Source organism: Carcharhinus amblyrhynchos, chromosome 14 (assembly GCF_965287045.1).
Source record: "Carcharhinus amblyrhynchos chromosome 14, sCarAmb.v2.hapA, whole genome shotgun sequence".
NCBI classification, from domain to species: Eukaryota; Metazoa; Chordata; class Chondrichthyes; order Carcharhiniformes; family Carcharhinidae; genus Carcharhinus; species Carcharhinus amblyrhynchos.
Window position 1 is genome coordinate 60156831 of NC_137337.1, and position 12207 is coordinate 60169037.

The 12207-nt window shown below is 43.3% G+C and overlaps 1 protein-coding gene across 1 annotated transcript in view; it reads left to right on the forward strand.

Annotated features, from left to right (window-relative positions):
• The window catches only part of sptbn5 (spectrin, beta, non-erythrocytic 5), a 169158-nt gene that overhangs the window by 43361 nt on the left and 113590 nt on the right, over positions 1 to 12207 (forward strand). Inside the window, exons 17-22 of the mRNA XM_080202967.1 lie at positions 459 to 710; positions 2352 to 2639; positions 4957 to 5185; positions 8157 to 8296; positions 9840 to 9939; positions 11143 to 11313. Of these exons, the coding sequence (XP_080059093.1) occupies positions 459 to 710; positions 2352 to 2639; positions 4957 to 5185; positions 8157 to 8296; positions 9840 to 9939; positions 11143 to 11313 (1180 nt within the window). The remainder of the gene's footprint in view (positions 1 to 458; positions 711 to 2351; positions 2640 to 4956; positions 5186 to 8156; positions 8297 to 9839; positions 9940 to 11142; positions 11314 to 12207) is intronic.

Below are 12207 nucleotides of genomic sequence, written 5' to 3' on the forward strand. Positions count from 1 at the left end.
GATGTGTGGAATAAACTCAAAGTCAACACTTGAGACTCCTTAGTGTAATATTGGCAATAGACCCAGGGAGGGCAGTGTGAAGCAATCTTCTCTCTATTAAGTTGCTGAACAGCTAAACATCAATGTAATTTGATGTCAAATTTTCTTTGGTTATCCTCCTATGAAGCAACTTGAAATTTAAAAAAAAATTCTTGGGATGTGAGCATCACTGGCAAGGCCAATGTTTACTGCTGATTTGTATTGCCCTTGAGAAATTGTGGTGAGCTACCTTCTTGAACCAGTAAAACTCACAGGAAGAAGCTCCAGCAACAGTCGAGCCCCTTCTCTATTACTATACGTTTCGATAAGATCATCTCTTGTTCTTGAATGAGCATGAAAAGGACATTGAATTGATAGGACCAAGCGCCACAGTGGTTCGCGCTTTTTCAAAATCCATGTTATTGATTGTTGATTTATAGGTGGAACCTAATGTTAATTCTGAAAGAGGAGAAGGGGAAGGAGCTGATCGGCACAGCAGATGTGAAATCTTTTCTTCAGAAGTGCCAGGACACAACAGCCCTGCTGCAGGATAAGCTCACTCTGCTCCCCCTCACTGAGATCAGCAACAGCAAGAAGGCTGTGGACGATGAGAGGCGCAAATTAGTCACATTTGAGCGGGAGATCCAGGCACTGGAAACCAGAATCGAATACTTGACCAAAATGGCTCACTCGTATGTATCTGTTAATAAGGATCATTCACTGCAACTTGTTCATACTGCGGATATTTTTTGGTTCTCTAACTTGTTTTTGCATTCGTCAAGTAGAGGAATTTTCCTGTTGTAGAAACCACTGTAGTTTAGACACTGACTAAAGTTCCCTCTCCACTATCCTGTCGAACACTCAGGGATTGTTCAGGATAGGTTATATACAGAGTAAAGCTTCCCTTACACTGTAACCATTGAACACTGCCAAGGCAGGTACAATACGGATCAGATACAGGGTAAACTCTCTCTCTGCTGTCCTAACCTCCCAGGACAAATACAATGCAGGTTAGATACAGAGTAAATCTCCCTACATGCTTTCCCATCAAACACTTCCACAGCAGGTAAAACATGGATTTAATACAAAGTAAAGCTGTGCTACCTTGTCTCATCAAACACTTCCAGGGCAGGTACAATACAGGTTATACACTATGAGCAAAATAAGTATAAATTTGCATTTTTGATGCTATTCCATCTCATCTATGATCTCAATATTATCCCTTGTCCTCTCACTAATCCAATTATTATCTTAACAAATTGGAGTATCTGTTTCAATGTCCCTTCCTATATTCCGCTACACAACTACTGTTTGTTGATAAAGCTCCATAGGTAGAATTTTAAGGATGATGAGTGCTGAGTCAGCATGTAACACACTACTACAGACCCTCAGAAGACCATTGCCATTTAATGCTCACTTGACTGTTGATTGGCAGCAGACAGACCTTCGTCCGTCCTTGGAAAGTAACCCCACCTGTGAGAGCTGTCGGACAATCATATTGGCCAACAGCTCTCCCATGTTTCCAGGCACAGCTTTGCAGTACTTCAGCACTCTGCCTGGAACTATGTCCTGGGATCATTCTCAAGGTTAGCTTCCAAGAGTGGGAGGATAGGGAATGTCTAGGTGGTAGGGAAGGGGGTGATTGTGGCATCGGGAAATAGGCCGGAATGGGGGAGGGAAGACCAGAGCTGCAAATTCCCGAGGAGTGGGCTCTTCAAATCTGAAAGAGACTTCATATTAAGGTAACCTCTCCCTTTCTGTCTGAGATGGAGAAAAGTTTATTTCTCTCTTTCTCACCATACTCTGTACCTGCCAGCCCAAAAAATGAGGCTGAGTGGAAAAAGGCCACTGAGTGTTCACTTCAGGGCATTAATAGATGAAAGAATGGGTTTCCTGCCCGAGTCCCTACCCACCCAACTGTGAAATTGCATCTGGATTGGGGCAGAGGAATCCTGTCCGTGCAATTTGACAATCTTCCTCAATCTTCTCCAACCCCTTCCCCCCACTCCATCCCCCCACCTCTGAAGCAAAAAATTCTGCCTGATCTGTGAACTTCCATGTTGTTTCTGGCAAGGATTTATCTCCTCTGGTATTTGAATCGGCTACCACTGAGAGGTAACTGACATCTGATATGTCAATTTTCTTCAATGTACTAAAATTGTTAGTTCATCTAGGCTCAGACACCAATCTCAGCGCGAGTGTCTTGTTTGGAACAACTGTACGATATTACCACATAACACCCCTTGAGGTCCATCCTGCAGCTTGTAATATTATGTGCCAGGTGGCTGGACAGTGTTAGGTGCCCCTGTATCTAATGATGTGTGCAATTTCAGAATTCAGGGCACCAATCCTGCAGAGAGTGCTGCTATCATGGAGCAGGTGAGGGAGATGGAGACACTGCTTCAAAGGGTGAAGACTCAGGCCTCAAGGAGAAAGCAGCTTCTGTCGGATGCTTCCAACCAGCAGCGCTACAACCAGGACAGCAAAGAGCTTCTCCTCTGGGCCAGCACCATGAAAGACAAGCTAAACAGTAAGGAGATGGGATTTGATGTGGGCTCTGCTGAAAACCTTCTGAAAGAACACAGTGATCTGCTGCAGGACATCAACACACGGAAAATCAAGTAAGAAAAGCACTAGTGAAAAACAACCTCTCTTACCGCTAGAACTACAGTGCCGACCAGTACTCGAAGTGGAAATGATAAGTTAATATGTAGGTTTTGTGTTCGAACTGATACTGTAGGGTATTGGGTGGGGTGGGAGGCAGGAAGGAGATCAATAAGTACAAGTCAAGAACGCATACACTGTTGCATGCATGCTTCTCAATCTTGAACATTAATCTACATCGAAGCTGTTCCAGTCCTCAGCCTCACATCATCCCTTCAGTTATCAGGGACTAAAATCCCTTGATGCCTTTACAATCTCAGGTCTGATGATTTCAAATTCTGACTCCAGTCAAGATCTTGTCATTCTTTTGCCTTGACCCGTCTCTGTCTCTTCTCTCTGCTTTATGCACTCCTCTCTCTGACTCTGTTACAAGCTCTCAGATTCCACAGTTCCCTGGATTATCCTTCTTTCCATCTTGTTTCCTGTAAACAAGCCATCCTCTTATCCTTGCATCACGTTTTATTCATCTATCACCATTATGTTTATGATTTACATAGGCTCCCAATCGGACCAGGCCTTAATTTCCTCAAATTCCCATCCTGTGTTCAAGTTCCTCTATGGCCTTCACCCTCCCTATCTCTTAACCTCTTCCAGCCCTTCAATCCTCTGACATCTCTGTATCATTGATTTTCATTACTCCACCACTGGCTGCATGAATTTAGGTCAGTAAGAAGTCTCAACGCCAGGTTAAAGTCCAACAGGTTTATTTGGCAGCACAATCTTTCAGAAAGCTTATGCTGCCAAATAAACCTGTTTGACTTTAACCTGGTGTTGTGAGACTTCTTACTGTGCTTACCCCAGTCCAACACTGGCATCTCCACATCATGAATTTAGCTGCCTTGGCCTTAAAATTTGGAATTCTCCATTGAATCTTTTTTTCATCTCTATTCTTCTCGTCTCTTTCAGACCCTCTTAAACATATCTTTGACTATGTTTTGATTTGTCTAAATATCTCTTTAAATGACTCAATGTAAAATTTTGTCAGATGTGGAAATGCCTTGAGATATTTTACTATGCTAAAGGTGCTATATTAGTGCAGGTTTTTGTTGAATGTCGTTGGTTCCTTTACTGTTCTAATTCTCACCAACACAGCATTCGGTCAGCACTAATCTCCTACATGTGGCTTTGCTCACCTTGAACAGCTTCTCTTCAACTTCACACATTTCTTCCAGTTAAAAGTTGCTATAGAAACACACAAAGCCATGATCTTTCTTGGAGGTTACATAGAGTGTTCTTTGTTCCAACTTACTCGGGCACCATTCCTTAATTCTCCCCAGTCATATTGTGTGGCTGTTGCTTTCTGCACTCACTCTGATCCTTTGAATTTTTAATCAATACTTTTAATTTCTACCCATGCCTCACCTTCACTTGACCCATCTCTGTCTCTTCTCTCTGCTTTATGCACTCCTCTCTCTGTCTCTGTTACAAGCTCTCAGATTCCACAGTTCCCTGGATTATCCTTCTTTCCATCTTGTCTCCTGTAAACAAGCCATCCTGTTATCCTGTCACATTTCTTCCAATTATTCTGCTTTCAACATTAGACCTTGGAAATGTTCTCCTCATTTTCTACTACTATTGTCCTTCACTGTATCTGCCTTTCTCCCAAATCCTCTCCTTTCCCGGACAATGATATGCCTCTCTCCCTGCTTCTCACTTTCAACTCCACCCACTTCCACATTGGGGGGTTGAAGGTGAGAAGCAGCTCATCCTTCTGTCACCTCCAACATTATCCCATTATCTCATTTATTGCCCTGTCCATTCACATCCTTCTACACCACTGTCTAGGATCCAAGATACTCCTTCAGTATGGAACAATTATCATGTACTTCCTCTAATCTTGTGCACTGTTCATGGTTGTGCCTCTATAGCCAACTGAAAATCTAAATTCTGTCTGTAAGTTGGAATGTAACCTTCCCCAAGCCCCAACTCAACACAAGACACTTCACAGAACTGATAGGCCAAATGGCTTGCTTCTATGCTGCAAACGTTTAATGGCTAGCATCGTGGTTTAGCACCAAGGACTTACTGGGTTACTGAGGCTGTGAGCCATATCATGGGAGGAGGGAGAATCCCCATAGGCCCCTCTGGCAACATCTGGTAATAAATAAAGCTCAAAAGGCCAGAGGAAAGGTTACCATGCTGAGGGGAAGAATGGAATCGATGAGAATAAGATGTTGCACTTAAGCCAGGTGTAGCTAACCAACCTGGAGTTTATAATAGGTTGTGGTTAGGAAATGTTGGCTGGTGTTAAAATGCTTCTTCGCTCTTTGAAAGGTTCAAGGAGCTGCGTGACCTGGGGAATAAAGTGATAAAGGGAAACTCTGCTATTTCTCAAATGATGCAAAAAATGATGGACGTGCAGGTGGAGTTGGAGAATGCGTGGAAGGAACGAAATGAAAAGCTGCAGGAAGGACTTGAGCTGCAACAGTTTAATCGGGAGGCAGATCACATTGAGGCAACACTCTCTGGCCATGAAGCCTTCCTGAAGATCAGTGACCTTGGGGTAACCACTCTCTGCTTCTTACGCACCAAACTTCTAATTGTACACATGGGCCTGGCAAGTCTGAAATTGTACATCCTATGGCTTGGATTCAGAAGGTCTTTCCTCTTGAGTGTTGATGCTGTTCAAAGTGAGGAATGAGTATTTTCTCCTGCTAATGATTACTAGGATACTGTGCTCTAACTTAGGAACATTCTAGTCAATAGAGAAAAGAAACTCGCATGCCAGCAGTTTGAACCTGGATCCTAAGACTGAACAGACAGTGTGCTCAGCCTGAATACTAGATACAGCACAAGTAGGAGATTGGATGGAGCAGTGGTTTAGCATACTGTCTGTTCAGTCTTAGGATCCAAGTTCAAACTGCTAGCATGCAAGTTTCTTTTCTCTGCTGACTAGAATGTTCCTAAGTTAGAGCACAGTATCCTAGTTACCATGCAGGACATGTAATCCAGAGGTTCTGAATTTATACCTCGCCATGATAATAAATGTGGTAATTTGTGGATTGATGGATGTCCTCCAGGTAAGGGAACCTGCCATCCTACCTAATCTGAGCTACACATTACTCCAATCCCACACTACTTGTTTGGTTTTTGAGTGGTTCAGATTATCTACGGATGGACAAAACAAAACATTTCCCAGAGGAACACAAATTGGGCTAAAACCAAATTAAATTTACTCATCCAATTATTAAGAAATTAAATATGGTGCCCTCAGCAGAGTGATAGCTCCTAATTGTAGTAATATAGAGAAATAAGGCACTACTGGGTTAAGGGAGCACTGTACTACCAGCATGTGGTTAGCTGAATATAAGGCAGAGCTAGTGCAGTAGATTTTGTAACCTTGAAGGACTCCAAGTGGGAACCTAAACTCGTGATGGAGATTGGAGCTGCGTAACCTGATGATTTTCTACCCTTCAAAATTCTGAGATAATTCCCTGCAAACATTACTCCTTATTGGATTGTGGGATCAATCCAGCAGATCATCAGAAGATTTTGGGCATGTATTTAGAGAAAGCAAAAGGTAGCAAACAAGATTAAAACCCAGTTGGCATAAAGGGAACAGAATAAGAGTTAAGGGCACTGGCTTAGGATGTTTGGACCTGGGTAGTATTGTCCTCCATGTTTCAGTTCTTGGACCACACCTGTTCACTGTTAATAATTTGGATAAGGGAGACTGGAACATAATTTGATCAAGGTATTCAAATTTATGAAAGGAAGGGAGGAAAAAATCAAAAGTTCTATTTCCAGTGGTTGAGACATTTAGAATTTAGGGATATAGATGCAAGATTCCATGTAAGAGATTTAGTACAAAGAGCTGTGAGATGCATTACAGTGAATGATTGAAGCAAAGACTGTGTCAACATTCAAAGGCTGAAGGAAAGGGAAATGAAGAAACATGGTGGGTAAATGGTCTTGACCAGGGGATGAACACCAACAGAGACTGGTTGGTGCAGGACCAGTTCTGTGTTGTATTTCTTTGCAGCCCAGACTTCCAAACCCTTTCAATTTGCTTGCTGTGATTCTGGAACTACCACTCATATTCTCCCTGTCAGTGGCAATGCATCCAGTCTTTCTTAAAGACATTTGTTATACTGCACCCACTAATTGCACAATTATATTTACCTTTGCCACCATTAACATTAAACAGAATCTCCCAGTCCTCGAGTCCAGTGTCTGAGAAAATAACTTTCCTGGATTCAATTTCTCCAAATTAATGAAAAGTGTTGAGTGTCATATGTCCCTTTCTCTCTCTTCTGCTCTCCAGAGAATAAGGTTCCAGCCAGAGTTGATGATCCTTCCTCATGGCTTGGCCTCCAGGAATGCACGTTATGCTTCTTCCCTTGGTTGCCTCCAACAATCTTACCCCTTGTTTCTTGCCCCCTGTGACCAATCAATGTCACCTGGTCTGGGCAGTGCTGGGGATATTGGCTGACTTTGAGACATCAAATTATTGAGGATGGGTTTTAATCAAACCATGATGTGCCTGACCTTGACTTTATGCTGGGGTAGGATGCTCTGAGCAGCAATGCCACATAGGAGAATGCAGCATGCGGAGCAAAATCTGAGTTAGCATATTATGGATTCTGGGCGCTGGGCCTCAGGATGCAATACATGGAAAAGAAATACCTTTAAAAGTTACTTAAGCAGTGCCTTTCAGGACCTTATGAAGACCAAAAGGGCTGCATATCTAACAAAGAACTTTTGATGTGTAGTTACGGTTATGATGTAGGAACCAGTCTGCCCACAACAAGATCCCACAAATAGGAATGTGATGATGATTAAATAAACTACTTGTGTGATGTTGGTCAAAGGATAATTGGTCAGGACACCAGCTGAAACCTCCTTTTCTTCTTTAAAATAGTGCCTTGAGATCTGTTATATCCAACTGAGAGGGCCTGTGGGGTCGTAACTTAGTCGCTTCTGGAAAGCAGTTCCCTTGATAGTGCAGCACTTGCTCCTTACTGCATGGGAGTTAGTCTGGATTATGTAGAAATCATAGAGACCCTACAGTGCAGAAAGACACCATTTGGCCAATCGAGTCTGCACTGACCACAATCCCACCCAGGCCCTAACCCCACATACCTACATATTTACCCATTAATCCCTCTAACCTACGCATCTCAGGACACTAAGGGGCAATTTTAGCACAGCCAGTCAACCTCATGCGCACACTTTTGGACTGTGGGAGGAAACCGGTGCACCCGGAGGAAACCCATGCAGACACGAGGAGAATGTGCAAACTCTACACAGACAGTGACCCAAGCCGGAAATTGAACTGGAGCTGTGAAGCAACAGTGCTAACCACTATGCTACCATGCCGCCCATGTGTTTAAGGCCCGGGATTTGGACTCAAATCCCATAGCTTCTGACCCTGAGGTGAAAATGCTCTCCCTGGGCCACACTGACGTTGAAGTGAGCCAAAGCTGTGAATCTCAGCACCAAGAGCCATAACCCTTTGAACTGTTTTTTTTAAGGATAACGTGGATTCTGTGAACAGCTTGTTGAAGAGACATGAAGACTTTGAGAATGTGCTGAAGCTAACAAACCAGAGGATTCAGGGGCTAAAGGACAAAGCTTCAAGACTCACCCAAAACAACAACTATGCTAACAAGACGTATGTATTGCTTTGAATCAATCAGCTTGGTCAAAGATTAAATAAAAACAGAAAATGTTGAAATACTCATCAGGTCAGGAGAGGGAGACAGAGTTAACATTTCAGGGTAATGACAATGAAGTTGCCTGACCTCCTGAGTATTTCCAGCATTTTATGTGTTTATTTTGGAATTTCAGAATCCACAGTATTTTGCTTTTGTATTAGTCAAACATGATTTGATTTTAACAAATCTATGTTCACTTCCATTTATTAGCCCATACTTTTCCTAACACCAATTTGTCCTGAATGATTGCCTCGAAAGGTTTCTCACCCTGATGATAGGCTGTCTGGCCTGCAATTGCCAAGTTTATCCCTCTCCTTTTTTACAGCGGGTGTAATGCTCCAGACTTCTAACACCAGCCACATACCAAAGGACACTCGGAAGACTGTGGCCAAAGCCTTCACAATTTCACTCTAACTTCTCTTAATAACCTAGGTTTCACCCTATTGGGACTAGGTGATTCGTCTTGTTTTGAGTACCTGCTTTTTATTTTTATCTTATTCAATGCCACCACTGTCTCCTTCTATGCTGCGCCATAGGCAGCATCCTCTTCTTTAGTGAAAACACATGCAAAATACACATTTAGTATCTCAACCATGGTCTCTCTGGGGCACGTGGTGATACAGTGGTTAGCACTGCTGCGTCACAGCACCAGGGACCCGGGTTCGATTCCTGGCTTGGGCCATTTCCTTTATGGAGTCTGCATGTCCTCCCCATGTCTGCATGGGTTTCCTCCGGGTGCTCTGGCTTCCTCCCACCAAAACGTGCTGCTTAGTGCATTGGCCATGACTATAGTTATATTAGCTCATTCTAAAGTTTGTAGGGGAGATGGTGGCATGATGGTAACGTGACTGGACTGTGAGTTCAAATACCACAATCTTTTAATTTCAATTAATCAAATCTGGAGTTTCAAGCTAGTCTCAATAGTGGTAACTTATCCCTTTCACTAATGACATCTGGGGAAAGGAAATCTGCCATCTTTATCTAATCTGACCTACTGCTGACTGCAGAATCTGATGGGCAATTAGGGATAGACATCAAAGCAAGGCCAATGCTGACCTTGCTATGATGCCAAAAGCCTGCATTTCACAGTAGTATATTGTTCCCCAGATCAATGATTACACTTTAGGAGTGCTTCATGGGCTGTAAAGCACTTTGGGATGGTCAAAGGTCATGATAGGCACTAGGTAAATGCAGGTCTTTCTTTCTTCATATTTTTCTAGACTTTTTCCAGAAGTAAATTATGGGAAAGAAAGAACTTTCATTTAATTTGCCACCTTTCATATCTTCAGGACCTCCCATTCTAATTCACAGACAATGAATTACTGTCAAAATCACTGCTGTCATGGAGGCAAACTTGGCAGCCACTTTGAATACAGCAAGATCCTGCAGTGATCATTGAGGTGAAAGAGCAGTTGCTTGTGTTGTGAATTGCAGAGACCTTGTTCTGAACTGTTTGATATCAGGAATTGAGCTGTATGCAATATTTCTCCTAATGTCTAGGATTCAGAAGAGGGTGTTTACGATTAATGACAGATGGAGTGACCTGAATCGGAGCAGTGACTTTCGGAGGAGCAGGCTTTTTGCGTCACAGAAACTCCAGGTCTGTATCCATTTCTACAGTTTGATGAAATTTATTTGTATGAAAGAATGAAGTGCACTTGTGCAGACATTTCAGATCTTCAGAATGGCCCTAAGCACTTCACATTCAATGAACTACTTCTTTATTTGAAGTGTAGCCACTGACATTATGTCGGTAGAATCAGCAGTCATTTTGACAGAGTTCAGTGAAACAGAGCAGTGGAACATCAGTAAGGAAAGGAAAGGGATCAAGCTCAAATCTCAGAGGGAGATAATAAAGGCACAGTTATGGCTACACCTGGAGTACTGGGTACAGTTTTGGTCACTGTTGCCCCACATCTGGAATACCGGGTATGATTCTAGTTATTGGTGTCCACACCTGGAGAACTGGGTACAATCTCAAGGTTGTTATACCATAGAAAGGAGGTATAATTGTTGGAGGTGTAAGGAAAGAAGCCAAACTGATTCCAAGCTTATGGAACCTAAACTTTGAGGAGTTGAGGCCAATTACTGTGGGAAAGTAATGACTCAGGAGGGAGATTATGAACATTTTCAGCATCCTTAAACAATAAATGAATTAAACCTGACAATGTGATTGGCATTGTCACAAATAAATCCAACAACCAAGGGAATTTGAGCTGAAACTTAAGAGGAAAAGTGTACTCTGGAGTAGGAGACTATTCATCCTTTGAGCCTGTTCAACTATTCAGTTAGACAATTTCTGGACACAACTGCCCTTCAGTTGTAATTATCCACCTTTATTCCATATCCCTTACTTAGCAAACATCTAACAATCTCAGTTTTGAAATCTCCGTGTTGACCCCCAGCCTCTCAATGAGCACTGTTCCAGATTTCTGCTGTCCTTTCTGTTAAAAAGTGCTTCCTGATTTCCTAACTGAAGGGCCTAGCTCTAATTATAACGTCAGACCACTTTGTTCTGAACTTCCCTACCCAGGAAAACCATTTCTTTCTGCTGATCCTATCAAATCCTTTAAACAATATCTCTCAAACTTCTAAACTCAAGTGAATACAAGCCCGGTCAAAGCCACCAAACTTCAGAATGTAACTTTTTTAGCTCTGATACCATTCTGGTGAAATAGCACTGCACCCTTCTAAAGATATATACCATTCTTGAAGTGCAGTGACCAGAACCGAATACAGTACTCCAGATGGAATCTGTTCAAAGTAGAAATCCTGCTTTAATCCTTTATTTTCTTCCCTCTAGGAATTTAATAGAGACGTAGCTGAGCTTTTAATGTGGATTGATGAAAAGTACGAGATTGCATCGGATGAATCGTACCGAGACCCGACAAACATCCTCCGCAAACTGAAGAGACATGAGGCTGTGGAGAAGGAGATGATGGCGAACCAAGTTCGAGTGGAGGACCTGAAGAAGGTATAACTGCTGCAGTCCAATTAACTGAGGCTTCCTTAAAGCATACCCATTGCCAGTCTTTCACTCAGAGACTCACATGTGGTCTAATAAGTTGTCCCCATTTGTTTCTAGTTAGCTTAAAATGACATAGTGGGGGTGATTCTCCCATCCCGCTGCGCTGATTTCAGCAGGGCTGGATTAGCACGATTCACGCTGGGCATCCAGTCCCGAGCATACCTCCCAGCACCGGATTTCCAGTGCTATTTAAATAGAGATTTAAATCTGACCTAAATACAATCAATGGGCCTGGGAGTAAATTCTCCAGGCCCACTAGCCTCTCCCATCCTACCAGAGGGTTTCACTCCAGCAGGGATTACGCCAGCCCCACACTTTCGGAACTAGTGGCCTGACCCCACTGGAATGAAGGGGAGGCAATCAGGTGCCCAAGGGGATTGTGTGGCCAGGGGGCATGGGCACTTCTGGCAGTGCCAGCCTGTGTCCGAAGCATTGCCCAAGGGGCAAAGTGCCAATGCTCAGGGGGTCCCTTGGCACTGCCCACCAGGCATAGGATAGTGCCAAGAGGGTTGGGCCTATTGGGGGTGGGGTCTAGGGGGCAGGGCCTGGGTATGATTGATGCAGGTGGGGGGGGAAGGGGAGGGTCCCACTGCCACTGTGCCTAGGGATCAGTCGGGGAAAGAGGGAGGCCAGTGGTTGGGAAACCAAGGTGACCAATGTTAATTGAGCCCTGTCGTTAAATTCAGCAGCATTTCAGCAAATCTAATCTTCTGGGTTTCCCAACCTGAAAGCTGCCATTGCCCCCCCCCCCACCGCTTATCATCTTTAGATTAATATGCAGCCCTCCTAAACAGCAGTAAAATTAGTCAAATCTGAAAGTTCCAGGGACCAGATTGGGGA